Source organism: Alligator sinensis, unplaced genomic scaffold, assembly GCF_000455745.1.
Source record: "Alligator sinensis unplaced genomic scaffold, ASM45574v1 scaffold735_1, whole genome shotgun sequence".
NCBI lineage: Eukaryota > Metazoa > Chordata > Crocodylia > Alligatoridae > Alligator > Alligator sinensis.
Window position 1 is genome coordinate 371,993 of NW_005842639.1, and position 26,112 is coordinate 398,104.

The 26,112-nt window shown below is 49.4% G+C and overlaps 1 protein-coding gene across 1 annotated transcript in view; it reads right to left on the bottom strand.

The window, feature by feature from the left end:
- The window catches only part of ANKRD34A (ankyrin repeat domain 34A), a 55,424-nt gene extending 29,507 nt beyond the window's left edge, over nucleotides 1–25,917 (bottom strand). Inside the window, exons 1-6 of the mRNA XM_014524610.2 lie at nucleotides 25,808–25,917; nucleotides 23,527–23,640; nucleotides 18,655–19,244; nucleotides 17,946–18,201; nucleotides 7,799–7,975; nucleotides 6,972–7,686 (exon numbers count right to left, since the gene is read on the bottom strand). Of these exons, the coding sequence (XP_014380096.2) occupies nucleotides 6,972–7,121 (150 nt within the window). The 5' untranslated portion in view covers nucleotides 7,122–7,686; nucleotides 7,799–7,975; nucleotides 17,946–18,201; ... (1 more) ...; nucleotides 23,527–23,640; nucleotides 25,808–25,917. The remainder of the gene's footprint in view (nucleotides 1–6,971; nucleotides 7,687–7,798; nucleotides 7,976–17,945; nucleotides 18,202–18,654; nucleotides 19,245–23,526; nucleotides 23,641–25,807) is intronic.
- Between the last annotated feature and the right edge of the window lie 195 nt (nucleotides 25,918–26,112).

Here is a 26,112-nt window from a genome sequence, read left to right on the forward strand (position 1 = left end):
GGCACCGGCAGGGTTCAAATTACACTTTGACTCGGGGGGGTCTGTAAAAAAATTGGGCTGCCCTAATAAAATCAGAGATTCCCACTCTCCCCCTAGTTATGATTTTCAAATCTTACAGGGGGGCTCTTGTCTCTTATGGAGGGGCTTAGCCCCCGCCGCCCCAAGGTCCCCCTATAATTCAAACCCTGGGCATTGGGTCAGGACTGGCCATCATTGTAAAGACAAATGGGTCCTGGTACAAAAAAAGGTTGGAAACCACTGATTTAGCACTGGTTCCATTGCTACCAGCTGCTGGAGCAGATTCATTCCTACCATTATCAATCCCAGCAGGATTTAAACCAGTGACCTGAGGTGGCAGATTCCTGACTGGTGCAAACAGACACAGCTCTGTTGAAATCAGCAGGCCAGGCCTCCTCAGGGTGTGAACCCGTGGGAGTTTTTGGGCCCAGTTCCCCCAGGTGTGGTGAATCAGGATTGCTCCATTTGCAGATATGCTGATTGACACCATCTGCTACCTGGTTTCTGAAGCTGTGACCTTGAAAAGTCTCCGCGGCCCATTAACGATTGATCTGAAGTGTTCACAGCACCCTAGTCCTGTACAGACCTTACCACGAGACACACATGTGCATGCACGTGCATCCTCGCACTCACACAGACATGCACATGTGCTGCTGAGGCTTCAGTTTCGGAGGCATTTCCTCTGCAATTAGTTATATATCCTCAGTGCCACCCACCTGCCTCCTTCTCTGGTTACCTGCTCAGCTGACATCACTTGCCCATGTGAGGACACGCTGCCCCACAGGCAGGTGAGATCCTTGTTGCAGGGCAGAACGTGCAAGCGCTGCGGAAGCTTTGGTGTCTGCATCAGCACAACTGCAGCAGATCATCGCGCTCCTGGGTACCACCCTGGTACCAGCAGGTGGAGGGGGTGAGCAGAGAGATATTCATTTTGACATCTGGGGGGTGGGATGGGTTGTGTCCTCTGGAGTTATCAGTGTCCTTGTTGCCGTTGTTCTCATCAGGTGTTATTGATGTGTTGCCAGTGTTGAAGTCTCAAGAACTGTGGTGTTGACAGTCACAGCCAGGATATCCCAATACTAATCTTGTCTTAAAGAACGACCACAGGTTCGGTTCAGTGGCAAAGATTCAGCCAGGTTTATTGTCTACAAGCACAGCTCTAGCATGTTTTGGCCTAACAAGTACATTTGTACCTGTGACAAGGTAGTCGGCACAACGCCACCAGGCCACTGCAAAGTTTTCCTGCTTTCCAATTCTCCTATTATACAATGATCAGAACAAATTACGTATTGTGTTCCACCTGTATCTTTGAACGTCTCGAACTGGCCTGTACCATGGGCTTGTTTCACATTTGGGGTGTTCTCGTTCCAGCCTTATCTTCCTGGTGCTGGACTGTCTTACCGTGTACCATCAGCTTTCCCTCCCATCTCTTAACAAGAGTGCACATCTGGTCCAAGTGCCAAGTTTTGTTAATGTGAGGAGTTCATGCATCAGGCAGGTTTGCTAGTGAGGCCAATGCTTTAGCAAAGCCTTTGTGTGAGCATCATATATTGATCAATGCTCCAGCAAGGCCTACACGTTGGTGCCTGGTTCACTCTATCTCTTATTTATTATACTTTTCCTGCCAGTTCCCTCCTTTTTTCCTTCTTAAGTTTCAAAGACCCATCAGAGCCACATCATTAAAGAATCATAGAACAAGAAGGGCTGGGAGGGACCCTGAGAAGCCACCTACTCTGCCCTATCCTTTCTACGCATCTTACTTCCCAGCAGTCAAGCTCAATTCTGCATTGACACACAGGTTCCCTTTGGGGCAGCCCTTTGCAAGCAATCACTCTCTAAGTTGTCCAGTTGATGGACTGATGCTCTTTGTCTCTACAAAATGCATCAATGGCAGACCTCAATATGCCAGATGCAAACACACTTCAGGTTGGTTTCTCAACACCTCTACCAGATGCACTAGAAGAGTCTTATTTTGCACAGGTTATTGAGGGGGAGATCTCACAGGAACTCCTCTAACATGCCTCAGGTCATGTAGTGAGTCACCAGCAAAAGCAAGTGTATATACTAGGAGCTCAGATCCCCTGCTGTTGTCATCTGGCCACACTCCATCCTGGACTAGGAAAGAGAACCTGAGTCCTCCTATTCCCACTACATGATCATACTCTTTCTCAAATGAATGACTTCTAACCTCTGCTGTAGTCACTGACTATTCCCCCTCTGAGAAGGTCTCCCTGTGGGGAGCTGGAACAGGATCAAGCCTTTGAAATCAAAGAGAAGTAGAAAACTTGACAGGGTTGCATGTAATCACCTGTGTTTTCCAAGTGGTTGACCTGTATGGACATCCATCCATCCATCCATCCATCCATCCATCCATCTTCATATAGGCATATCTATCTTCTTCAAACACAACCATGGCTCTGGGCCCACATCCCTGCCCAGGCACAGAGCCAGAAGAAACAATAAACCTGCTCCATTCCCGGCATGATTCAGTGTGAGGAATGTACCAGGAGGAAAGGTGTGTGGGATGCAGCAGGGCTGTTTCTAAGAAATCTCCAAAGCCAACTCAATAATGTGAAATCAGGTCATGAAACCTGTTGGAAACCACGCCAGCTTCCAGCGTACATGTGGAGTCTTACTGCTGCTCCCGGCTCATCAAAGCTGCGGAGACATGGGATGGGCGTATGGAGGGCAACAAAAACGGTTAGGGGCCTGGAGCACATACCTTATGAGTGGCTGTGGGAATTGGGCTTATTGAGTGTGGAGAAGAGAAAACTGAGGGAGGATTTAATAGCAGCCTTCAACCTCCGAAAGGTTGGCTCCAAAGAGGACGGAGCTGGACTGTTCTCAATGACACAACAAGGAGCAATGGTCTCAGATTGCAGCAAGGGAAGTTGAGGTTGGATATTAGGAAAAAAATGCTCACTAAGAGGGTGGTGAAGCACTGGAACAGGCTACCCGGAAAGGTTGTAGAATCTCCATCCCTGGAGGTTTTTAAGGCCTGGCTCAACAAAGCCTTGGTTGGGATGATGCAGTTGGGGCTGGTCCTGTTTTGAGCAGGGGTTTGGACTAGATGTGACCTCCTGAGGTCCCTCCCAACCCTCATTGTCCACAATTGTATGAATACATATTGCATGGATGTGGGTAAGGATTGGCAGCCTCTGTCCACACGGGGATTTGATATATAAGCCCCACTATCATAGACCCAGCAGAGCCCAGCCTTCCAGGAATTCAGTCTACATGGACCATTTCCCTTTGGATTCTCTTTCAAAGCACACGCTTACTTAGTACCCGTGGGGTGGTCTTTACCCTCCTCTAGTCCATACACTAGCTGAGCTGTGGCTGTGTTCCCATAATCTTCCTGGGCTAACAAAACGGACCTGATCACATTTGCCCAGGTCCATCAAGCTTTGCTTTGGTAATGTAGGAAGCCAAATCTCAAGCAAGGCTGAGTGCCTGCAGATTCCACAGGTTTCATAAGCTCTGAGCGTCGGAGGTCAGTAGATACTTATCCGTTAGACACCATCAAATCAAGGAATAGCTGTTACATGTGGACTGGCTCCACAACCCACTCTGAGCAGGGGGTTGGACTAGATGACCTTTCTGAGGTCCCTTCTTGCCCCATTTTTCTCTGACTGCATACGCTGGGAGCCAAGCCTTCTGGGCTGGATGGCAACTCCAATGCCGCTGAAATCTCGGGCGGCCTGCGGACTTGAAACAGGCTGTGTGTGTTTGTGTGGGCTCAAACATATCCCCCTGCCATCAGCCTCCTGAGAGCTCTGCAGCACATGTTCTTTGCTGATAAGCAGCCCAGGAGGAGGCCTGTTTGGGGGAGTAGGTGTCAGCACTCCAGCCGGCTCGCAAATCAAAAGCCACCTACAGGTACTCCGAGGAGGAGGACTGGTCTGATAGGAGTTATCAAAGGGAATCACCTGGAGCGCTAGGAAATCGCTCCTCTTGTTGCAGCTGGCTGTGCCACTTGTCATCAGTCAAGCACTGAGTGTGAAGCCCTCCAAAGCCCTGACCCCCTGCCATTTCCAGCCGTTCTTTTTCCCATGCTGGATTAACCCTAAGACATCTCATTTAACAGGTGCTCTGACCCACTCTCTATCCCCCCCATGGCCGCTGGGGAGAGAGGAGTAGCTGTCATGCAGGGTGCTGCAGCCTCTGCTGCAGCCCCTACAATACTTAGGCCAACTACGCTCATAGCATGACTGAGAATCAGGCCCCAGCTGACTCCATAGAGAGCGGTCTCCAAAGACACCCAACTCAGGCCAGGTTTCCCTCCGCCCCATGCGCTGTTCTCAGCCTTCCCTTCAGGACCGATTGCACAACTACGCAGGGTTTTATTTTCCCAGCCTCAGAGATTTTGCAAGCAACCAGTAGTTTAGAAGAGAAAAATATTTACAAGGCTTTCTCAGCCAGGCTAGCATGTCAGCTTGTTTCCTGTTCTTTCTCCTCCTTCTTTGTCCCACAAAGTGAGTTTATTTTAACCAGCTGTCTTAAGGGAGACTCAGAGGAGATGTAGGGGTAAACTGAGCTGGGTGGACAGAGCCCTATTCAGTCTGCAGAGGGGTTTTGGATTCAAGAAGGCTGGAGGCTGAGCTCTCTGCTATGGTATGGGCGGTCAGAGGGAAAAGGGACAGGGGAACAGGAGCCTGGACCGAGGCCGTTTTAAATCTGGGGTCTGTGAGAAGACATCATCAAGATAAATACTCAGGGGCTCCTGAAATGGCTCTTGGGAACCTTAAAGCAGGAGGAAACATCCCCTCTAAGGCTCCCTCTGCTTGTTCAGGGGCTTCCCTATGGGGCGTGGAGCTGAAGAATAAAGTCTTTCTACTAACTCTTTTATCATGGCCCTTAGCCCCTGGCAGGGACAACCATGTCACTACACCCCAAGGGAAACCCGCTGGAGAGAAGACCAGGTCCCACCATGCCATGAACAGCCTCAGGGCTTTAGGCACTGAAGCTGCCATTCCAGGAGGACAGGTGGCAACACCACGGTAGGCTGGGTTCCTTCTTCTAGGATCTCCATTTTCTCATAGCACCCAAATGCCAGGGAAGGTAGGAACCAACAGTGTGGGTACTTGCCAGCGGGAATCAGGAAGACCTGGCTGGTCCCGGCCTGGGGCAGCGTTAAAAGTGGACAGGAATGCACAGGAGTCCCCTCTTCCAGGGCTAAGACCCACCGTTGCTTCTCATAATGACCAGATATGCATTGAGGTGTCAGTGAGGACAGCTTCCCCATTGCTAGGGGCTCTCTGCACATTGCAAAAAGAATGTCTGTGTGACAAAGAAAAAGCCAACTATATACTTGCAGCAGCTGGGAAATCCTCCCCACATACCCACCCATCCCTAACCCTGCCCAATAAGGACATTTTATCCGTGCACATAAAGCATGGGTAAAAAAACACTGAATTTTGTCAGGAAGATTCTTCAGGTGTGGCTGTTGTGTCACAGTGGGACATATGTCCATGCCGATGTATGAATCCCACTTTTGTTTCAGGAAAGCCATCAGGAACTTTGTGTTGAAACAGTTTTTAAATTTTCAATAAAGATGCTATTTTGTCCAAACTAAAGGATCACTTTCTATAAATTGTGTGTGGCAAGGGGAGAGGAAGGGGGTCGTTCACTTGAAAAGCTTTTGAGAAGAAATGATCTGAAATTATGAAAGCATTTTGTTGGGACATTTTCTACATGAAACCTTCTGGATCAGAAATGGCTATCTATCCTCATACAGACACATCTAGCTACCTACCTACCTGCCTATGAATAGACACATCTATATATGCACATTTACTGTGCAGTCACCAAAATTACTTCACAGTATGGGCACGCATCTACACGTGCACACCCATACTGCATAGTAAATATGGTGACTTGTGCCGACTTGCGTTATTGCGCAGTAACGCACATGTAAACACCTTACTGCGCAGTAACACTGTGTGTCTGGACTGACTTGTGACTAACGTTAGTCCCAAATCAGTCCACACACAGTATTAATGCGCTTTAAGACCTGCAGGTGTAGATGCCGGCTTATTTCTGCTTACTGCGCAGTAAACTTAAGCCAGTGTAAATTCATATGTAGGAACGCTCACTGTGTCTCCATACCTATTTGACCTAATCTACCTCATCTCATCTATTATTCCCCCTGCTGTCACTGCATATTTTGCTCCTGTTACTGTTTGAAGAAGTTCCTCAACCCCTTAGTGTATTATTTTTATACTGCTGCTCAGCAGAAAAGAAGTGACCAAAGTTCCCTCCGCAGCATCTCTGCCTGATGATGAGTGTGACTCATGCCTGGCTGCTGCAATTAGTGCTTGGAGGGAGGATAAGTGCAGCTTATCTCAGGGTTTCTGCAGAGGGCGCTTCAAACTCAAGCTTCTGAGGAAATGCCTGGGAGAAAGTACATGCTGTCCCAGGCTGTGGGAAGAAGCCGTCCCAGTTCCTTTCCCAGGGCAGGGCTGGGAGACACTGGGGTGGCATGCCAGCTTCATCCAAGGTGCTTGACAAGACTGCAACACAGAGAGCCAAAAAGCACACACCCCGTGATCCCAGAAGAGCAGGGGCATTTGGGTACAGGAAAACCCTCCTTCTCAGGATCAGTACTTCATCAGGAAACCAGCAGAAACAGGACTTGATCTATGTGCTTGTTCCCAGTTAGCTGCCTGGTCTATTATGCTGCTCATCTGACTAGCTAGTAGTTGGCATAGGTGCTCCAGGTCGGATTAGAGCCCTGTAACATTAGGTGTGGCACAGACACCTCATGCCAGACAGTCTCTATCCCGAGGGGATTGCAATCTACCTGCACAAGGCAGACAAAGGGCAAACAGGGAACTGAGGCAGGGAGCAAGGATGAGGCTTCCCAGCAGTCAGGGGTCTGCACTAAAGGCTTGAATCCAAACTCTTTTTGGATTCCCCCCACCAAAGCAGGCGCGCGCACACCACGCTCTTACCTGGACACTTGATACTGGTTCTTTCCTCTTGCCTTTTTTAGTTCCTTGGAAAAAAAACAGCCTCTTTCCCCTTGAAACTACGTGCTCAATCTCCAGGTATGGAAAACCCTGAACTCCTGTCTTGACCCAGGCTGATTTATGGCCTCGCATTGTTTCTGTAGCTCAACATCAGCAGTTTCCTGTCCTGTCACCCCCACCCTTTTCCTCTTCCTTTCCACCAAGGCTTGTTTCAATTCCAGGGAAGGGATTTTACTCTGGGACATGGGAACGGGGCAGAAATTATAGCACGTGGCTTCCCTATGGCCTGTTTTCCACAGGCGAGTTAGCCAGAAAGGAAGTCTCTATTCATTGTCACAAAGGCCCTCCATGCGTCTTGGGAAATGGAGGCACTTTAGTATGTGCGTGTATAGGGGCCTGCTTTATTTTTAAACAATGGTAGATTCACCCTCCATTAAGAGACAAGTTACTGGCAACATGGATAATGAGAGGCACAGCTTCCATGCTGCCCCAGTACACTTCTCTCTTGCCTTGGAGCAGGGTGTTGGCTCTCCATGCTCCCTCACTCCTGGACCTGCAGATGCTGAAGTGAGGCATGTTGGTATCATCTATGAGCATACTTGCACCAGGATGTGGGGTGATATGAATACTTGTCTGCCAGGACCTGAGCTGGAACCTATTAAGACTTATTTCATGTAACAGCCATCAGCTGACCCGGCTGGAAGACAGAAAGGGTGGATCGGTGGTTAGTTTTTTAACCTGAGCCCTGGAAAACTGTGTTTTCACTCCCTGTGTTGCTTCAAGCAAGACACTCTGGCCTAGATGCTCACAGGTTGCTTTGGTGTTGAACTTGCATTGCTGTTGTCTGAAGTCAGTGGGTGTTAGGAGCTCAAATACCCTTGAGGATATGCTGTTCAAGGTCACATAGGGAGTAGGAGGCAATTGTGAAGACAAAAACCGATTGTGTGAGGTGTCCAGACACGGGGTTGACAAGATCCATGGAAAACCTGCAGAGAGGCAGGCTGAGATGTAAATAGTGAAAGGACCATAAAACCAAGGTTTAATGGTGAGCAAAGCCATAAACATGAGACTTCACTGGTGCCGGGTTTGCTATAGTGCCTTCAGCCATCATATGCCTCTCATGTGACTAGCTCTTATCTGCATTTATGGCCATGCATTTATGGCTTTGAGGAAGTGCGTTTCTCCTTTGTTAGCTGTGTCTAGCAAATGACAGGCTGAAAGTTTGCCTGGCAAAGATGGGTGGAAGAGCAGAGAGGTCACAATGCCGTGTGCAGGTTTATAGGTTGCTGCAGTTTGTGAGAGGCATCAGAATGGATGATCTCAGGGGAAAAATGGGGACCTGGGAGCTTGGGGTGGCCAAGAAGGCCTATGTGTATAGACACATATTGCTGGAAAAAGTTGCCTTTTCCTTGGGAGAATGACTCTGCTTGCTTATTTTCATTATAAGTGAATGCTCTGTCTCTGTAGTCCACTGGGATGAACAGGGGACTGGCACAAAATAGAGGATGCTGAAGTAGCAGGACTAGGGGCATGTCTCCTCTGACACCCCCTTTGGATTGACAGCTGCAGATGATCTCGGGGTACTCTATACATGGCAAGGGGACCCTCTCCAGGCTCCGAATGCCTTGGCTGTATCCTGCTGTAAACACGACCAGCCAGCAGCATTTCAAGACTCATCACCAAGCCACAGATTGCTGGGGATGGAAGCGTGCCCAGATCAACAGGGAGGGAAAGGGAAGACAGGGAGCAAGCTTGTTAATGACTCTCAAGGAATCACGCGTCTTCCGAGTGGCCGTTCATGTGAACAAAGGCTGCTGGCCAATCAGAGAGTGCCTGGGCCTGCCTGGGGACCAATGAGTGCTCTCTCCTGCATCTTGTAATTTAGGGAATGATGGCAAACCAAGGGTTGGGACAAGAGCTGGAGGATCCCGTTGACTTCCAAGAAGAAATAAATATTTCGGCTACTCAACATTTCTTTGCAGTTAACACTCGGTGAAACTCCTGACCTTTGCTTCTCACAGATCCTCTTTTGCTTTTAAAGCTGGCTGCAAGCCCCGGTAGAGAGCTAGGGGGGAATGGTGTTGTGCAAAGGGGTTCTGAAAATATCATGGAAAATTCCAGCAAAAAGAAACAAAAGAAAACCCTAATATTTTTTTCATCTAAATTCTCCACAAGGAATTTTTTTTCTCTTGGAATAACTCAAATGCTAACAGAAAGCAGCTAACGCTTCAATCTTTTTTTTCTTTTCAGCTGAAATCCTTTGGTTTGGAGGCATTTGGATTGCCAAGGATGACCCCCACAGAAAGCAGAATTTATTTCTCACACACACACACACACACACACACCATTTTGTTGACAACTCCATTTTCTCAGCCCCCCCCCAAAACCTTTTCTGGTAGATTTTTTTTTTGCCCAGCCCTAATGAATGAGCTGACATCAAAGGCTGGTTTAGCCCTGCCAATTTGACTGGCTCAGAAAATGGCCCTGTTGATGGATGGGGTGGTAGAGGAGCAAGGCATTGGTGAAATGAGTTTGTTGGGTCCCAGACCAGTTCTAATAGGTGTCACTTTAACCCCTTGGCACAGCTGGAACTGGTTGGCACCCCTCCTCCTTAACAGCCTTAGTAGAGAGGCTGAGATCTGCGCCACACTGGGCTACGGACAAATCCAAGTCACTAGGCTGTTCCTTTGTCACGTCTCCCTCTTTTTGTGGTGCATCTGTACAGCACCTGGCACCAGGGGCTCTTGATCTATGATTGTTGGGTCCTGGGTTATAATAAATCCTAAATACTAAGCTAAAAATGACCTTTTGCTAGCACCATGTTCAGCATCAACGAGGGGGAGAGAATGAAAAGCTGGTCTCAGTACCCACAAAATGGCAAGGCAAGTAAGAGCCTCATTGCTTTGCTGAGTGATTACCAAAGCCCTGAATAACTTAACAGGAATTACAACAGCCTCCAGATGACAGGTGTTTTCTCACATCGCATGAATAAGGTTATACCAGCCCATCAGTGATCCCAGATGTAGAAAGCAGTAGGGTAGCTAGTTGTATCTGCCCTTATTTGGGGTTGCAAATGCTTCAAGAGGTCCCAGCATCCCAGAATTAGAAGCAGGTCCCGGGTGCAACATTTTGGATCTAGATTTTGAACACTGGTGCTGCAGGCTTTTGGCAAGGATGACAAAGGAGGCAGAAGCTTTTTGCAAACAGCTCAGACCTCTCTTCTATCTGCAGACTCCCCCAGGCTGGAGACTCAGGGTCTTGGCTTGGACCGGTCATTATTATTATCCATATCATGGTTTCCCATAAATTTTCCAACCCAATTTAGGGACCCTCAAATTTTCAACCTAACTTAGGGACCTTCAGTGCTGTGAAGTGAAGGCATTAGCCATGCCTTATCTCCCCCACGCTTTACCTGTGGCATGTGGTAGGTTGCTTTGTGGCTATGGTTTGTGAGAGGGGTCAGAGTGAATGATCTCATGGAAAAAAACGGGGACCTGGGAGCTTAGGAGGATGGATTTGATGACTTAGAAGGCCCATGTGTATGGACACACACAAACCTATGGCAACTTTTGCCAGCAAAACCCTGCAGATTGCATGTACTCCTCTCAAGGTTAAACTCTAAATCCCTTACCACTCTGGTTATCACCATACCCTGCCATGCTGGTGGGCAGCCTCCCCATGCTCTCAGTTCATCTTGCACACCATCAATAAATCCTTCTGCTACAAAAGCAAACTTAGATGAGCTTTTCCAGCATCAGCCTCCTTCCTGGGAGAGTTCCCGATGATCTCACCCACCAGCAATGAGAAGGATTTTATCGTGTTAGCATCCTGGTCTTCCTCCACCAAGTCTTTTCTCTCCTTATATGCCACCTGTGAGGTAAAGCACCACAATCCTCATTTTATATGCAAGGAAACTGAGGCACAGTATGTAATTAAACGGCGGAGCTGGGAACAGAATCAGACCTCCTCGAGTTAGGAGCTGACAGGCTGGATCAGTCTCAGGGTGAGTCTGACCCAGCATCCCGTCTCCGACTGTGACCAGACACAGATTGACAAGACCTCGGAGCCAGTTTCCTAGCCACCGGCCCATTAAGTTGTTGAGGCCGCAGCTTCTCAATTTGGCCATGAGGACATCATGGGAGCCAAGCTTAATGCCACGGAGCTCTCCGAGCCACTGGATTGTGCAAGTGCTCTTCCAGGGAAGCAGAAGGGAAGAGCTGCCAAGGCAGTGATTCACTGCTGCTGAGAAGGGAGAGGAGGAAGCCTGTGAGCCCTGCCTCTTGGTGCCGCAGCTTGTAGGTACCTGCTCTGGGCTTTTGCTCCATCTCCCCAAGGAATTCCTCAAACCAGCATCTGGCAGCAGGGAGCTCCACAGGTCGCTCTTCATTATGCCCTGCAGGAGCCCATTCCTGTCCGCACCCTGGCTGGACCTGCTCCAGCTTTAGTGACCGTAGCTGGGGTGTCTAGAGCAGGCCACGGCGCCTTATGGTTTAAGATCCAAAAGTCTCAGGTTTGGCCCTCATTGCCACCCAGAGCCATGGCATTACAGCTGCATGTCCCATAGATCCCTGTTGCATGAGTTACCTTTGCTATAATAACCCAAAAGAGTAAAATCAGCAGGAAGCCTTGGTAAATATCTCACACGGGAGCCACCCTCCCTTACAGGTCTGAATTTCAGCGAATGACCTCACTAGTAGCCTGGAACTCTGCATTTCATGGGTTAACCCTTGGAAGGCAATGAGTCGCTGTCCTGGGACACAGGAAACCTAGTTCTTAGTCCTGACTGACATTTTTGTCATGCTTTGACCTTGACAAAGGCACTTGACAAAGGCTTCCCTCTGCCTCTGTCTTCCCATCTGTATAAGGGGGACAATGGTGCCGACCACCTTTGTCCACCTCTCTTAGATCAACCCCTGGAGAGCTCTCCACAAGAGCTAGGGGTGAGCATTCACCCCCAGCAGCGCTGAGTTGCACAGGTTATCTACCCTGCCGTAGTGCGGCCTCCGGGTTCACTAAAATCCTCCGCGCTCTCTCACCCTTATTGCTTCCCCCTTTGGTTTTATGCAGAAAGGGTCAAGAAGAGACTTTAACAAACCCTGCAGGCCGGGTGTACTCCTCTCAAGGTTAAGCCCTAAATCCCCTACCACTCTGGTTATCACCGTACCCTGCCATGCTGGTGGGCAGCCTCCACATGCTCTTAGTTCATCTTGCACACCATCAGTAAATCCTCCTGCTACAAAAGCAACCTTAGATCAGCTCTTCCAGCATCAGCCTCCTTCCCGGGAGATTTCCTGATGATCGCACCCACCAGCAATGAGAGGGATTTTAACGTGTTGGCATCCTGGTCTTCCTCCATCAAGTCTTTTCTCTCCTTACATACCACCTGTGAGGTAAAGCACCACAATCCTCATTTTATATGCAAGTAAACTGAGGCACAGTGTGTAATTAAATGGTGGAGCTGGGAACAGAATCAGACCTCCTCGAGTTAGGAGCTGACAGGCTGGATCAGTCTCAGGGTGAGTCTGACCCAGCATCCCGTCTCCGACTGTGACCACACATAGTTCAACAAGACAGGCGTGAGAACAGAACAGTAGCAAAGGTGTGGTACTTGACCCCCTCCCACAGCAGGTCTTAGCCTGATCTTTAATCATTCAAACCCCAAAGCATGCACGGTGCTATCCCTACCATTATTTGTTCCCACTGGCAAGTTTTTAGGCTTAACAAGCCCTTAATTTATTAATTACTTAGTTGTTGATGAATCATGGGTCCATCCTGTTTCAGTCCTGTGAACACCACACCTTTACCCTGCTGCTGGGTTACCTCCCCTAGAAAAGAATCATTTTCATTGGAAAGGTCTCATCCATTTATCCCCAAGCTCTTTCATCTTTCCTACATGAAAGAAAAAGGGCATTATTAATCATTTATCCTGTCTCGGGAAATGCTTGGACAGGAAATATCACAGGGTTTCATGCCCTCATTCAGCTCTGCCGTGAAGTTGCTGCCTTTCTTTGTGCCTCACTTTTCCCATCTGCGAAATGGGAATTATGACACCAGCCTCCTTCATAAAGTGCTGGGTAATGCAGGGATGACAAGAAGTGCAGGGAGCTGCGGTTGATTAGAAGCACGGTGTGCATTCACGCTTCATTCTGTTCCTGCTGACAAAGCCTCCTGCTTTCACCTACATCCTGACTGAGGGTGACGTAACCCCCCTGCTGGAATCCACCTCGAAGTCTGGTGGGTTTTGGTCTTGGGGATCTAAGCCCTTAGGATCACATTCGTCGTTCCACGTCTCTCTCCCCCCACCTCAAGGGCAAAGGAAGATGAGCGTCTCATGTCATCCTCTGACTCCAGGAGCTGGGGCTTGAAGCACAAAAATTCAGTATGATTTGGTTCACGCTAACATCACGGGATGGCAGCACTGGATGTGCGTGTTTCCCTGTAGGTCAAGAACTCCTAGATGCCTTGTATGCTAAAGCCTTGGGTCAAATCTGAGAGTTTATCTTGACTCTGGAGCAGGCACTCCCTTTAACAACTGTTGTCTCCTTCCTGGGTCTGGGGAGTCAGTGTCCCGCTGATTAAAATCCTCCCCTCAATGTACCTCCCACCTTTGTGCCAGCATAACCCATGCGTTTTATCCCAGCACAGAGTGGGGATTACTGCTGGTATAAACCATAAGCTTTATTATTGCCAGTGAAGGAGCCCAAGGGATTAACACAGGGATGTCTTTCAGCACAGGGAGAAGTTACAGAGTTAGATACGGGGAAGCTGGGACCAACCCTAGTCTACTCCACCTCTGGTCTCCACCAGTCTTATCTATAGGACTCAGCTGGATCAGGCCCATTGCATGTACGTAGAGCTCCTGCCCTGAACAGCCTACAGGCTAAATAGAAAAGGGAGGAAAGGTGGGAGACAAAAGCACAGAAAAGGGGGAGTGATGTGCCCTAGGACACCCAGCAAGTCAGTAGCAGAATGCATGAAAGCAGCAGAGACCTGAATGATGTGGTACTTCCCACTTCCTCCTCTACAATCACCACCTTGTCCAGCACACTGGTGTGAGCCATGGCTTAGTTTCGACCTCACAAGATTATCAGGTCCAGCCTCCCTGCTCTTAGGCAGGAAAGACTGCTGCGGTCAGATGACTGCCCAGAACTGGCCGCAGTACTCCAGCTGCAGCCCCACTAATGCCGAGTAGAGCAGGAGGATGACATCCTTAGTTTTGCTCAAGATGCATCACTTGATGCATGCCAGAGTATTGTTTGCTTTCTACATTCATAGATGTAGGGTCAGAAGGGACCTAAGTAGATCATCAAGTCTGAACCCCTGCCCTGGGCAGGAGAGAATACTGGGCTCATATGACCCCGGCTAGGTAATCATCCAGCCTCCTTTTAAAGCCCCTAAAGGTAGGAGCCAGCACCACTTCCCTTGGAAGTTGGTTCCAGATCCTAGCTGCCCTGACTGCCATCTCCCTAAGGAATTCCTCAAACCAGCATCTGGCAGCAGGGAGCTCCACAGGTCGCTCTTCATTATGCCCTGCAGGAGCCCATTCCTGTCCGCACCCTGGCTGGACCTGCTCCAGCTTTAGTGACCGTAGCTGGGGTGTCTAGAGCAGGCCACGGCGCCTTATGGTTTAAGATCCAAAAGTCTCAGGTTTGGCCCTCATTGCCACCCAGAGCCATGGCATTACAGCTGCATGTCCCATAGATCCCTGTTGCATGAGTTACCTTTGCTATAATAACCCAAAAGAGTAAAATCAGCAGGCCTTGGGAAATATCTCACACGGGAGCCACCCTCCCTTACAGGTCTGAATTTCAGCGAATGACCTCACTAGTAGCCTGGAACTCTGCATTTCATGGGTTAACCCTTGGAAGGCAATGAGTCGCTGTCCTGGGACACAGGAAACCTGGTTCTTAGTCCTGACTGACATTTTTGTCATGCTTTGACCTTGACAAAGGCACTTGACAAAGGCTTCCCTCTGCCTCTGTCTTCCCATCTGTATAAGGGGCACAATGGTGCCGACCACCTTTGTCCACCTCTCTTAGATCAACCCCTGGAGAGCTCTCCACAAGAGCTAGGGGTGAGCATTCACCCCCAGCAGCGCTGAGTTGCACAGGTTATCTACCCTGCCGTAGCGTGGCCTCCGGGTTCACTAAAATCCTCCGCTCTCTCTCACCCCTGTTGCTTCCCCCTTTGGTTTTATGCAGAAAGGGTTAAGAAGAGACGTTAACAGGTGTGTTTTGCAGCCTGCCTGTCTTAGCTCATGCAGGTTCAACCTTCCCGTTTGCTTTCTTCTGCGGTTTCAGGGCTGCAGTGTATCCCCACCCTGCTTCCAGTAACCTCTACATCATTTTGTCTTAATCCAGCAGCTGGCTGGCTTTGCAAGTCAACAAGTAGCACGAGGCCAGTGCATGGCTGGTCACATGCACACAGCCCTTGTTCCAATCAGACAGCAGAGGAGGGTTTCTCACAGGCCTCCTTCTTTGTGCATTTGTGTTGCACACAGATCTTTAGTGAAATATCCTGCATTTTTCTCCTTCCTCTTGCCCAGCCCAGCCATGCTAACATTGACCACTTGACAGCCTTTGCTTTCTAGGAAACAAATGAGAAGGGGCACCAATTAAGTCCCCTTTCACTCCAGGTAGGAGCAGTGCTGTTTTCAGCTAAGCAGGGGTAGATGTGGCTTACAAAGAGGAAAAGAGACCTTCAAGGTGAAACCAAAGGTGTTATAGCAAATGCTGGTGACTCATACTGGAGAGACTGGAAGAGGGACTCTTGAGTCATGCACTCCTGCCCCCAGGTAGGGCAGGCAACAGTGTTTTATAATCACTTTGTGATTGCTCTTCCTTTCATATCAGCCCCAAAGGCTGTAAAAACTTGGGAGACTCCCTACTTTCCCATCAGCGGTGATCTTTGCCCCCCAGATGTTCTACCTCCATTCTCCCTGCATGTCCACCTGACCACTTGCCCCCAGTCCTAGAGTCATATGCTGGTGTTTTGCACCTCTCACATCCCCTCCTAATGCGGCGAAAACAAGACAAGTTTGCTTCTACCTAGCTGCCTTACATTTGGGGGGAGCTGAAATCACATGGACCAGGGATTGTATCACTGTCACAGAGGGGAAGGGGCTGGCCCAAGACCAGAGGCAGGACTTGAACCCATAGCCCAGTATCTTCATTACTGGGACCTCGCTTGGGTTCTGACCCCAGTAATCCTGGCTTTTTCTCTAGTGTTAGTGCACAGCAGGGCAGTGCTATTTCTGTCTGGGGGTGGGAAATGGAGGCACAACCAGCCAGCTCCTCAAAGATCCCAATCCCTTTAGAAACCCAGGACAGAGCAAGGACTAGAAGCCACGTCTGCCCAGCAGGCTCTGATGTGACCAAGCCCAGGGGCTCTAACCCAAGAAGGCAGTTCTGCTGGGGGTCAAAGCAACCTTGATTTCCTCCCAGAGACAGTCAGAGCCAAGCCCATTCCTGGGGGCCTGGCTCCCCTGTTATCTGGAGCTGCTTTCCCAGGGCTGCCTGGTATCACACACACACACACACACACACACACACACACACACACTCAGCAGCTGGGCTGAGACCAGCACGCTCCATTCACTGGTGCACGCAGAGTCTGAGGATGCTGATTGGCTGGCTGGGGAAATCAGGCGCCAGCTAATTGGCCAGAGGCCTCTTTCACATGGGTGCGCACACACCGGCCGCATGGCCCTGGCAGGCTGGTCCACCCACTGGCTTGTGCTGTTGATGCTTCATCTGTGCTTGCACATATCAAGGAACACGCAGTCCCTTCCTGCCATGAGTCACCAGCAAAGGGGGTTATTACAGCCTCTGGAGAGATCTCTGGAGATGTCTTGCTTGGAAGCAAGGGCCCTCCTCTCTTAAAGGGGGCCCCTCCTCTCCTAAAGGGGTGCAAGGAGTCGGTACCATCATCTACTGGCTGCTAAGATGCCCCCTTCCCACCCCCTTGCCAGACCATTGGTGAACGGACCTGCCTCTGACACTCAAAAGCATGGGCAGCACCCCACAGTATCTCCCAGGAAACTTTGATGTGCCCCAGATGTGCCCATTCCTCAGTCAAGGTGAGAGAGAATTTGCTTCTCTCTGCCTCAGTTTCCCCAACAAACATTTTTTAGCTCTTACACAGATTACAATGCAGCTCTAGCTGGCTTCTCTGGTTCTCGCTTTCACCAAACAGTTTGTCTAAAAGAATGAAAAAGAATTTAACCCCCCCCCCAAATGTTTCAATCGCTTTAAGTTTTAAAGCAGCTTTTCATGTCAGCCCCCCCACCCCGTTAACAAGAGCTTGAAATCAAAGCCAAAATGCTTTTTTGATTTTTTTTTCCTTCCTCTTCAGAACTGCCACTGACTCAAGCTGGCCGTTCACCCCGCTGAAATAAAGATGCAGCACAGTGCTTTTGAGATCTAGTAACAGGAGGGCTCTGAGGGGCTTTCCATACTTGGAAATCTGTTAGGATAAAGCATCCAGCGAGCACAGCACTTCTGGAATAGCATGAGCAGTAAAGCTGAGATAAATTCTTATCGTTGAACAATTCAAACTGGCACGAAGAGCATGGCTTGCTGAAAAAGGAGGCTCAGAGTGGGGTTGAGGGGGACAAATGAGGAAGAAGGCTGCAGACAGACAGGTGGAGCACAGGGCTCTCAGGTTCCCAATTCTCCTACCAACTTGCTGTGCAACCTCGGCGGCTTGTTTCTGTCTCTGCCTCAGTTCCACTGTTTCCCCCATAAAAATTAGGTCATTTTCCAGGAAAGGGGTCACGACATTTAATTAACAAAAATGCTTTGGGAGCTCCTGGTTAGAAATGCCAAGGGCCAGAAGGAGGAATAAAGGCAGTTGGGCAATACCGTACCTGGACACCTGGCGGCCCAGGGCAAACTTTTAGTATCAGGCCCCACTTCACCAGAGATAATGATGATAATAATCAGGGGAAAAAATTACCATTTTTGGGACGCCTTTCTGTCTGGGCCCCGGGCAGCCAGCTGGTTTGCCCGTGCCTGTGTCTGGCTCTGCAGCTGGATCTGGATTCAAACTCCCGCAAAGGTTTCAGGGGCAAATTTCAGCCAGCCAGGGGGGAACACAGCTCTGTTCCCCCCACTTCTCTCCCATGTCCCATGCTGGTGGAGATGAGGTGCTCCGATTCATAGATGCTAGGGTCGGAAGGGACCTCAATAGATCATCGAGTCCGACATCGAGTCTGCTAGGGTGTAATGTGAACAAAGCTAGGTTACGTGCTGTTGGGCAATAGCACTGTAAGGGGGGCGATGGATGGACAAAGGAGTGTCCTCTGGCAGGGCAGCGTCTCCTTGAGCCACCACCTTGTGCCAGTGGATTCCTGATTCTTTGTTTCCCCCTAAATCCCACATTTTGACCCCATTCTTCCCCATGCACCCAAGGTAGAGCCATTTTTTGCAGGATTTAAAATGAGTCCGATCCTCCCACCGGCCGCAGGCGGGCGGTGATTCCAGAGAAGGGGCAGCAGAGGGAGGCCCCCCACCAGGGAGATGAAATAGCCACTAAAAATACCTGGTCTGTGGGAGCTGGGCTGGAGGAGAGGCTGAGTAATGACTTAGTAAAGGGTGGTGAATGTGGCCTGAAATAACTCATGGGGCATCGTGATTAATGAGCAGAGTTTTGGTTTTAGTCTCACCCTGTTGGTTGCTGGGTTCTTTCCTGTAGCACTCGCAGGGTCTGAGAAATGGCGGAGGCACTGAGCTCAGGAGACTTGGGCTTAGCTCTTGGCTCTGCCACAGATTTCCTGTGTGACCTTGGCAGACAAGGTTCCTTGGGTGAATTTGATATCTTTTATTAGACCAACCCAAATGGTTGGAGAATAGTTATTGAGCAAGCTTTTGGGTTCAAAAACCCTTCGTCAGGCTAAGGAAGCTGCAGCAGTTGGTGTGAGCTCTTCCTGTGTGACCTTGGGCACCTCACTTAGGCTGGGATGTCTACCAGAGCCTAAGGGAGTGTGGTGCAGACATCACTAAGCTTAAATCCCTTAGGCACTCCATGCCTCAGTTTCCCCAAATGGTGACAGGGATCTTTCTTCTGACAGCTCTTTGGGGTGGGGACGGTCTCCTACGATGAGGTTGTACAGCACTGGATGCAAAGAGGTTCAGACGGGAGCCTCTAAGAACTCCTGTAATTAAATCCTCTGGACTTTCCCTTCCAAATGCCAACTGCTGGACAGGAGGTGTTGGCCCAGGTCCTGGGTGGGGTGGCCAGGAAAGGGAATCCTAGCTGAAGAGAGGCAGGGAAGAGGTTAAGATCATCTAAAACAAAGAACTGGCTCCCTCCACATCCCAGCCCCTTCCTGGTCAAGTGTCTGTAGAAATACACCCAGTTCATTGTATGGGCTTATCACTGTGACCATCAGTTTATTTTCCACTCTTCCAGGGGAGAGGTAGGGTATTGCAGAGGGGAGCTGGGCGCCTTCCAAGGGAAGGGGTGTCAGGAGCATTTTTGACTCCAGATAAGGCATGACTGAGGTTTGACTGAGAGTTAAGGGCCAAAAAAGCCATCCGGCTGCACTGACCACCTGTGACTTACCCTATGCCGGCATCCCAGCGCAAGGACAAGCAACCAAAGTCATCTGACGGCTCTGAATAACCATTCTCGTTAGCCTTACTGTTGGCCTGTAGATTGCTTCTGGGGGGTCACCATCCCTGGGGTGGGGTCATCTCACCCTCAGGCATCTTCCAAGAGGCTCATACAGCATCCTGCTGGCCTTCCTCCCGCATTGCCTGGGGATGTTTAATTTGCTACCAGGAATATGATCCTGGCTTCAGAGAGACTCAAGCCTGGACAGGCCCGTGGCTGATGGGCATACTTCACTGTCCATGAGGAGGAGCTCTGGAGAGGGACATGCATTCATGGAGCTGAAGCATGCTCTTGCAAAAGCCCTGCAGGATCTCTGGAGCAGGTTTGAGCCTTAATAGCAGCAAGACTTTGGCTGCCATTGTCCCCTGCTTTTTAACAGAGCAAGGAGCAATGGTCCCCAGTTGCAGCAGGGGAAGTTGAGGTTAGATATTAGGAAGAAGGATAGTAAAACAATGGAACAGGTTCATCAGAGAGGTGATGGAGTCACCATCCTTGGAGGTTTTCAAGACCCAGGTAGACAAAGACTTGGCTGGGATGATAGTTGGGGCTGGTCCTGCTTTCAGCAGGGGGTTGGACTAGATGCGACTACTAAGGTCCCTTCTAACCCTCATTTTCTATGATTCTGTGCTTTTCCTGAGTGTAACGTCTTGAGGTTATATCAAGTCTGACACCATAGTTTTATCTAAGAAGTTAGAAGATGGTTTGGATAGGCATGATCCTGCTTCTGGTGGTGGGGGGTTGGACTGGATGACCTCTGGAGGTCCCTTTCAGCCCAACTTCTCTTATTCTATGATTCTAGGATGGATGACCCCCGCCTCTGCCTCCCCACTCAGGCTCATTGGAAGTTGATGTCTCTGACCCAAACCACAAGCAAGAAAAAGCATATGATTCACAAAGAACAGCCACAGCCTCCCCCCCTCCCGCCTTCCTCCCCAGAAGAGCACGCAGGCAGCAAGTGGCTGTTCACATGAAAACGGCTTTGCTCCAATCGCTCGGTAGCTGATCATCTTCCAGCCAATGCGAGCTACTTCCCACTGGGGAGCATGAGATCAGCCGTAATAACAGTATCGGTGAGCAGAGAAGGGAGTGGAGAGTCATAGCTGGGTTGAAACTTGGTCTTGCTATTTATACCTCCTTGCTTTCTATGCCATTTTCCCCCCATTCTTTCTTCAAAACACACCCAAAGATTCAGCTAAAGGTTGAAGGGGCAAAGTTCTCAGCACGGGTCGAATGTCCTTGTCTAATATTTTAGATGTCTAGCTGTGGTCTAATATTTTCTTTAAAAAATATTGGGGTCTTTTTCTTTTCTGTTGGGCATGTGGCTAGAAACAGTTCAGCTGGGGCTCATCCCCAAGAGTCATCATTTCCTTTAGTGTCTCTCAGTTGAGTCATTATTCTGAAATCGCTCCGATTTTTAGAAATGGGAAAGGCAGGACTCTGGGATTCCCCTTCCTACTTCACAAAACATCCCTTCTTTCGGAGCATGACTCGGGTTAAGGGAAAACTAAAGACATAACAAGGATATATAGTAATGCAGTATATTACAGGCAGTTTGTCCTTCCTAGCAAAAATAAAACCACTCCCACCCACGTATACGGACTTGTTTGTGTTGCACAGGTTATGATGCCCTGATTCATATAGTGAATACAGGCCTATTTTCAGGTGCTGACCAGAGTCAGAATCAGGCCCTTAGGACCAGATTTTCAAAGGGGGCAGTGATTTCCAGGGCTCAAGTAAGACCCCTGGGAGGATTTGCAAAGGGCAGGTGATCCAGCCCCTATATGGCTCTAGAGTAGAGCCCCCCCAAACACTCATTGCTTTTGAAAATCTGTGTTGATTGGGGTTTACGTTGCTGCAATTTATTATTTGGACTGTGGTAGCGACAACCTCCTGTTCTGCAGTACATTTATACTATGCTACTTATAAAATACTATGCTACAGTATAGCATTTATACTATGCTATTGTATAAAAGACAACCGGAGGAGATAGAAGGGGGAGCAAAAGGAAATAAGGTTTTGTGCTTTTCAAAGCCTTTCTCAATTCACACCCTCAAAAAAAAACCAACCCAAAACACAACCCCCTCTCCCCAAAGAAACACACACACACACACACACACACACTTTGGTCTCCTTATAACGTTTCAGGTCTCGGGCAGTGAAAGCATAGTGAAGAGACTAGATTTCTTACTGCTCCAGTGCTAAAAATGGTCCCTTGAGGCCCTACAAATAAATCTAGTGTGTTCAGTCCACCCAGCTGTAAATCAGAGCTAATAAAAACAGACCTTCCTCCCTCGCGTGTCATAAACCTCTATTAATCTAATCTGGGATTGCCGAGATCTTGGAGAGGCTTAGAGCACAGCAAATCATTACCATCATAATCTGGGTATTTTTAGACTTGTTACAATTCCCCACAGGCTTGATCCTGCCAGGGTGCTGAGTGGGATGACCTCCTTTTTAAAAACTCTTACCATCCTCCATGGCCCCAATCCCTTTACTGTAGAGCATCACCTAACCCAGGTGGAGTTTAATATAGAGTCACAGAGCCTCGTTCTGCCTTCTCGACTGAAAGGCTTTGAATCAAGCCCTATCATGATCAATTCTTTTGAGGATGCCTCTTAGCTCCCAGCAGCATAGGGAAAATGTCAGACAAGGAGGCAGGTATCCTGAGCACTTTACCAAGGGACCTTTGGCAAGTCCTGTCCCTAATGTGTGCCTCAGTTTCTCCATTTGCAAAGCAAATGGATATCTTTGTGATCAAAGGATGTCAAGCCACCGAGTCTAAGCTAAAGCCCCAAGCCAGCTGGGATCTTGTTTGCTCTTGGTTGTACTCCCCTCTGTTTGCATCACCGCATTGCGTGGATACCTCTGTGGTGATGTTCGGTGATAGGAAAGATACTCTGGTCCTGCTAGGAGACAGAGCTCTTGACAAAATACATGCCATGCAAACAGAAAATGTCAGCCCTCCCTGCACACATCCTGGACAAAGAAAACACACTTGCCCTTCACCCAAATTGGCTTTGTCCAGGGCAGGAAACAGCAAAACTTCTGATATTAACTACCGTCCGGCATGCCGCTTTGAGCCCTGTACAACTCTTGACTGAAGCGTGAGCTGCTGCTTGCTAAAACCAGATGGGGCTTGTTTGAGGAGACCCCCCCGGGAATGACCTTGCATGGTTGTCTAGTTGGCAAGTGCTGCTGGATTAGCAGCTGGCCTCACCATTCCCCGAGATACGGGTTTCATTTGCCTTATTATTTTTTTTCTTTTCTTTTCTTTTGTTCCAAATGAAACTAAAATTAAACGGACATTGAAGAGCGCAGCAAATTCACTGGTAGTTGGCAAATGAGCACTGAAGGTTAAAAGAGATGATATCAAACAGAAATGTCTGTGTGTGTTTGTGTTAAAAACAACACTAGGGCCACACAAAAGGACCTGTGCCCTTTTCACTAACTTCTTAAATAATTAAACCCAGAATGATTTAACACTGCTAAGTATTTCTCACCCTCTAAGCAAACTCCATTCACTTTTCATCTGTAAGTTGGTTGAAAGAGAGGGATCCTTTTCACCTTGGGGTCTGGTCAGAGTTATTTTCTGGTCTTTGTTCCCTAGCACAAAGCTGCCAGGTTGGCTTTTTTCACCACACCTTATCCTTCCCTTGCCCCCAATTAAATCTTTCTGTTTCGTTTAAATGGCAAAGAAATTCCTGAATTAGTTTCTGTTTCTATTAGGTTTCCCAGAACCATTTTTATAGAATTATTCATAGGTCCTAAACAGTTCCTTACAGATCATACTGATTCAGGCCATGCCCAAATGACAAGACAGAGGAGCAACTGCATTGCATCAAGGTGGTTTATCAGACTAACTTTGCTGGAGACTTAAACTTTGCAGGGCATCGCCCTTGCCGGAGTGATTAGCACTGCTTACCATGAGGACCCTTATTCAAACCACCGTGCAGCGTGGTCTGTGGAGTAGCCGGCTGGTTAGCCTGTTTCCAGTGAGACGGGGTTGGAAGCAAGAGCAAAAACGACTGCCATGGCCCTGAAAAAAAGAAAAATGACCTTGAGACTCGCAAACTGGGTCAAATGAATCAATCTGAGTTCAAAAAGGAAGGAAACGTGCCCAAATGCCAGACACCCAGTAGCTGAGGCAAAGAGGTCTCTTGCCAAGGGTGCGAGCTGCAAATGTTCTGATCTAGTAGCGCTTTGCTCCCAACTTTGCGGTGAACGACCCTGCAAAATATGGAGCAAAGGGGAACCAGGCGTGGCAAGTTTGGAGCAGCTCTCAAGGGAGAACCATCAAACTCAGCCCTTACAATGACACCAAGAAGGAGCTCCCAGGCACAGGGGACACTCCAGCTGGCAAGAGATCAGTGCCTGTCCACCAAATTGAGGGTATATTTTTCCCCCCAGTTCAGCATAAGCAGATCCCTCCACATCCCCCACCTTGTCCCTTTGAGGGGCTGTCTCCCCCCGTCCCCCTTCTCCACAGCCCTGTACCCGCTGTGTCTGCTGCTTGCTGGATCTGCCCTGATTGCTTTTGCATTTGGCCAGTCCTTTGGATGGGAAGAGCTGGGAGGGCAACTTATTCAACATCCCAGCCAGTGAGGGGTGGAGGGGCCCTCACTGCCCCTCGGCTGTGCTGAGCAGCCCTCCAGGGCACGGGGTTGTTCTGCTCTCCTTTGGGCCCGCAAGCAACAGCTGCTTTTGCTTTGCTGTCTGGATCACCTTTGCCCCAGTTCTGATGCTGCAAAGGACAAAGGGAAAACAAGCTGAAGCCACTGTCCAGGAATAAATGCAGGCAGCCAAGTCCCTCCAGCCAAGGGATTAGCATGCCCCAGGGCTCTCTGCGGAGCCACCAGGGCTTGAGTAGGCCAAAGATGAGAGGGGCTGGGCATCAAGGGCTCCTGGCTCCTCTTCTGGAGCCTGGTGGGTTAAAAGTGGGGTGGATGGATGCTGATACCCCTCCTGGGTTTGATGCACACCATGCTTGGAGGCCGTAATCCTGATTCCCAACCGCGCCAATCTGCAAGGATGGAGTCTCTGCAGAGCTCCCCAGGGTGCAAAGCCCCTACCCCAGCTCTACCCCGGCTGTGGAAACCTCCATCATGGCAGTGGGCATTTTCAGAGGGAAATTTTCCACCCACCTTCCACCAGCCAGCATCCTGATAACTTGGGGTTAAAAACAGGTGATGGCTTTGATTCAGATTTGAGAGCTTTGTCCGGCAGCAAAGCCCAGATCTTGCAAGACAGACAAGCCCATTGTCCTTCCTTAAGTGCCTGTAAAGTATCTGAATTAAAGTTTGCCTCCATTTAAGCCTCCTATATAAAGGACTTTACTGGTTGTGATGCAAATCTCTGTACCTGTTCTGGAATCTGGGGACTAATCAACCCCTGATTAAACCTCTTGTTTTAAGCCTTAAGCATCTGGGGCTGGATCTGAAGACATCCAGCCTGGGGTATGTCTCTGGTGGGCTCCTGTCCTACCTTTATCTGATGGGTTAAATAACATTTTCCCTTTGTGATTACAACCTGGGCTTCTCTCACCCTACCTTTTTGATCACCAGCCAACCAGACCCTGCTGCACCCTCCCCCCCTTCTTTCCAGCCCAGAACATTTTCATCTCTGCTCTCTCCCCAATTTTCCAACCTGCTTTTCAAATAAGGACACCAGGGCTGCAGGCATTATTTCTGCACAGGCCTCACCAGCAGCCTGGATAGGGGCGACAACCCCTTCCTGGCTCCTCAGTCACTGCAGCCTTCTCTCCAAAGAGCATCAGGATCATAGGAAAGATGAGATTAACCCTTTTTGTTACTGTATTAGATGCCTACCTACATGCATGTGTGTACGCGGGTGGAGTGGAGTAGGCAAATGTATAAGGTGATAGACAGCCATACAGATAGATAGATGCCAGGATGAACAAACAAGGTAGACAGATGCAATGGAGGAGTGGCTGGACAGACAGACTGATAGGCGGTTGCTGCAATAGGAAGGGGTGTATAGATCTCCTCCGCCTGGCCAGGGATCTGTTTTGAATGCCTCGGTGTTTATCTGCAGGCAGAGGATGGGGGTTGTTGACGGTATCTGTTTCCCTTGAAGGAGCTTAGGCTCTGTCCAGTAAAGTCATCTCTCCCCATCCTCCCCCTCGTCCGGATTGAGAGGTGGACATGTGTGGCCCACATTCCCACCTTCACCTTCGGACTGAATACCTGGCTCAGCGTCCAAGTGCCACTTTCTCTCTCCTTGTAGGGAGCGGAGATGTCCAGGCTGGCCCCCTGCCCCCTCGGCCTCCTTCCTCTGCTGTAAACAGCTTCCAGGAAAAGGCTCATCCTGGCTCTTTATAACTAAGCAGCTCAGGGACAGCTGCAGGGAATGGAATGAGTAAACAGGCTGGTTGGGACGGCAGGCTGCACAGCCAGTCCTTTGCTGATCTGGCAGCTTCAAAAATATCCCCATGTATCTGGGGCTGGCGGCGCAGGGTCCCAGCCGGGGAGGAGGGCCCATGGGCCTGCTG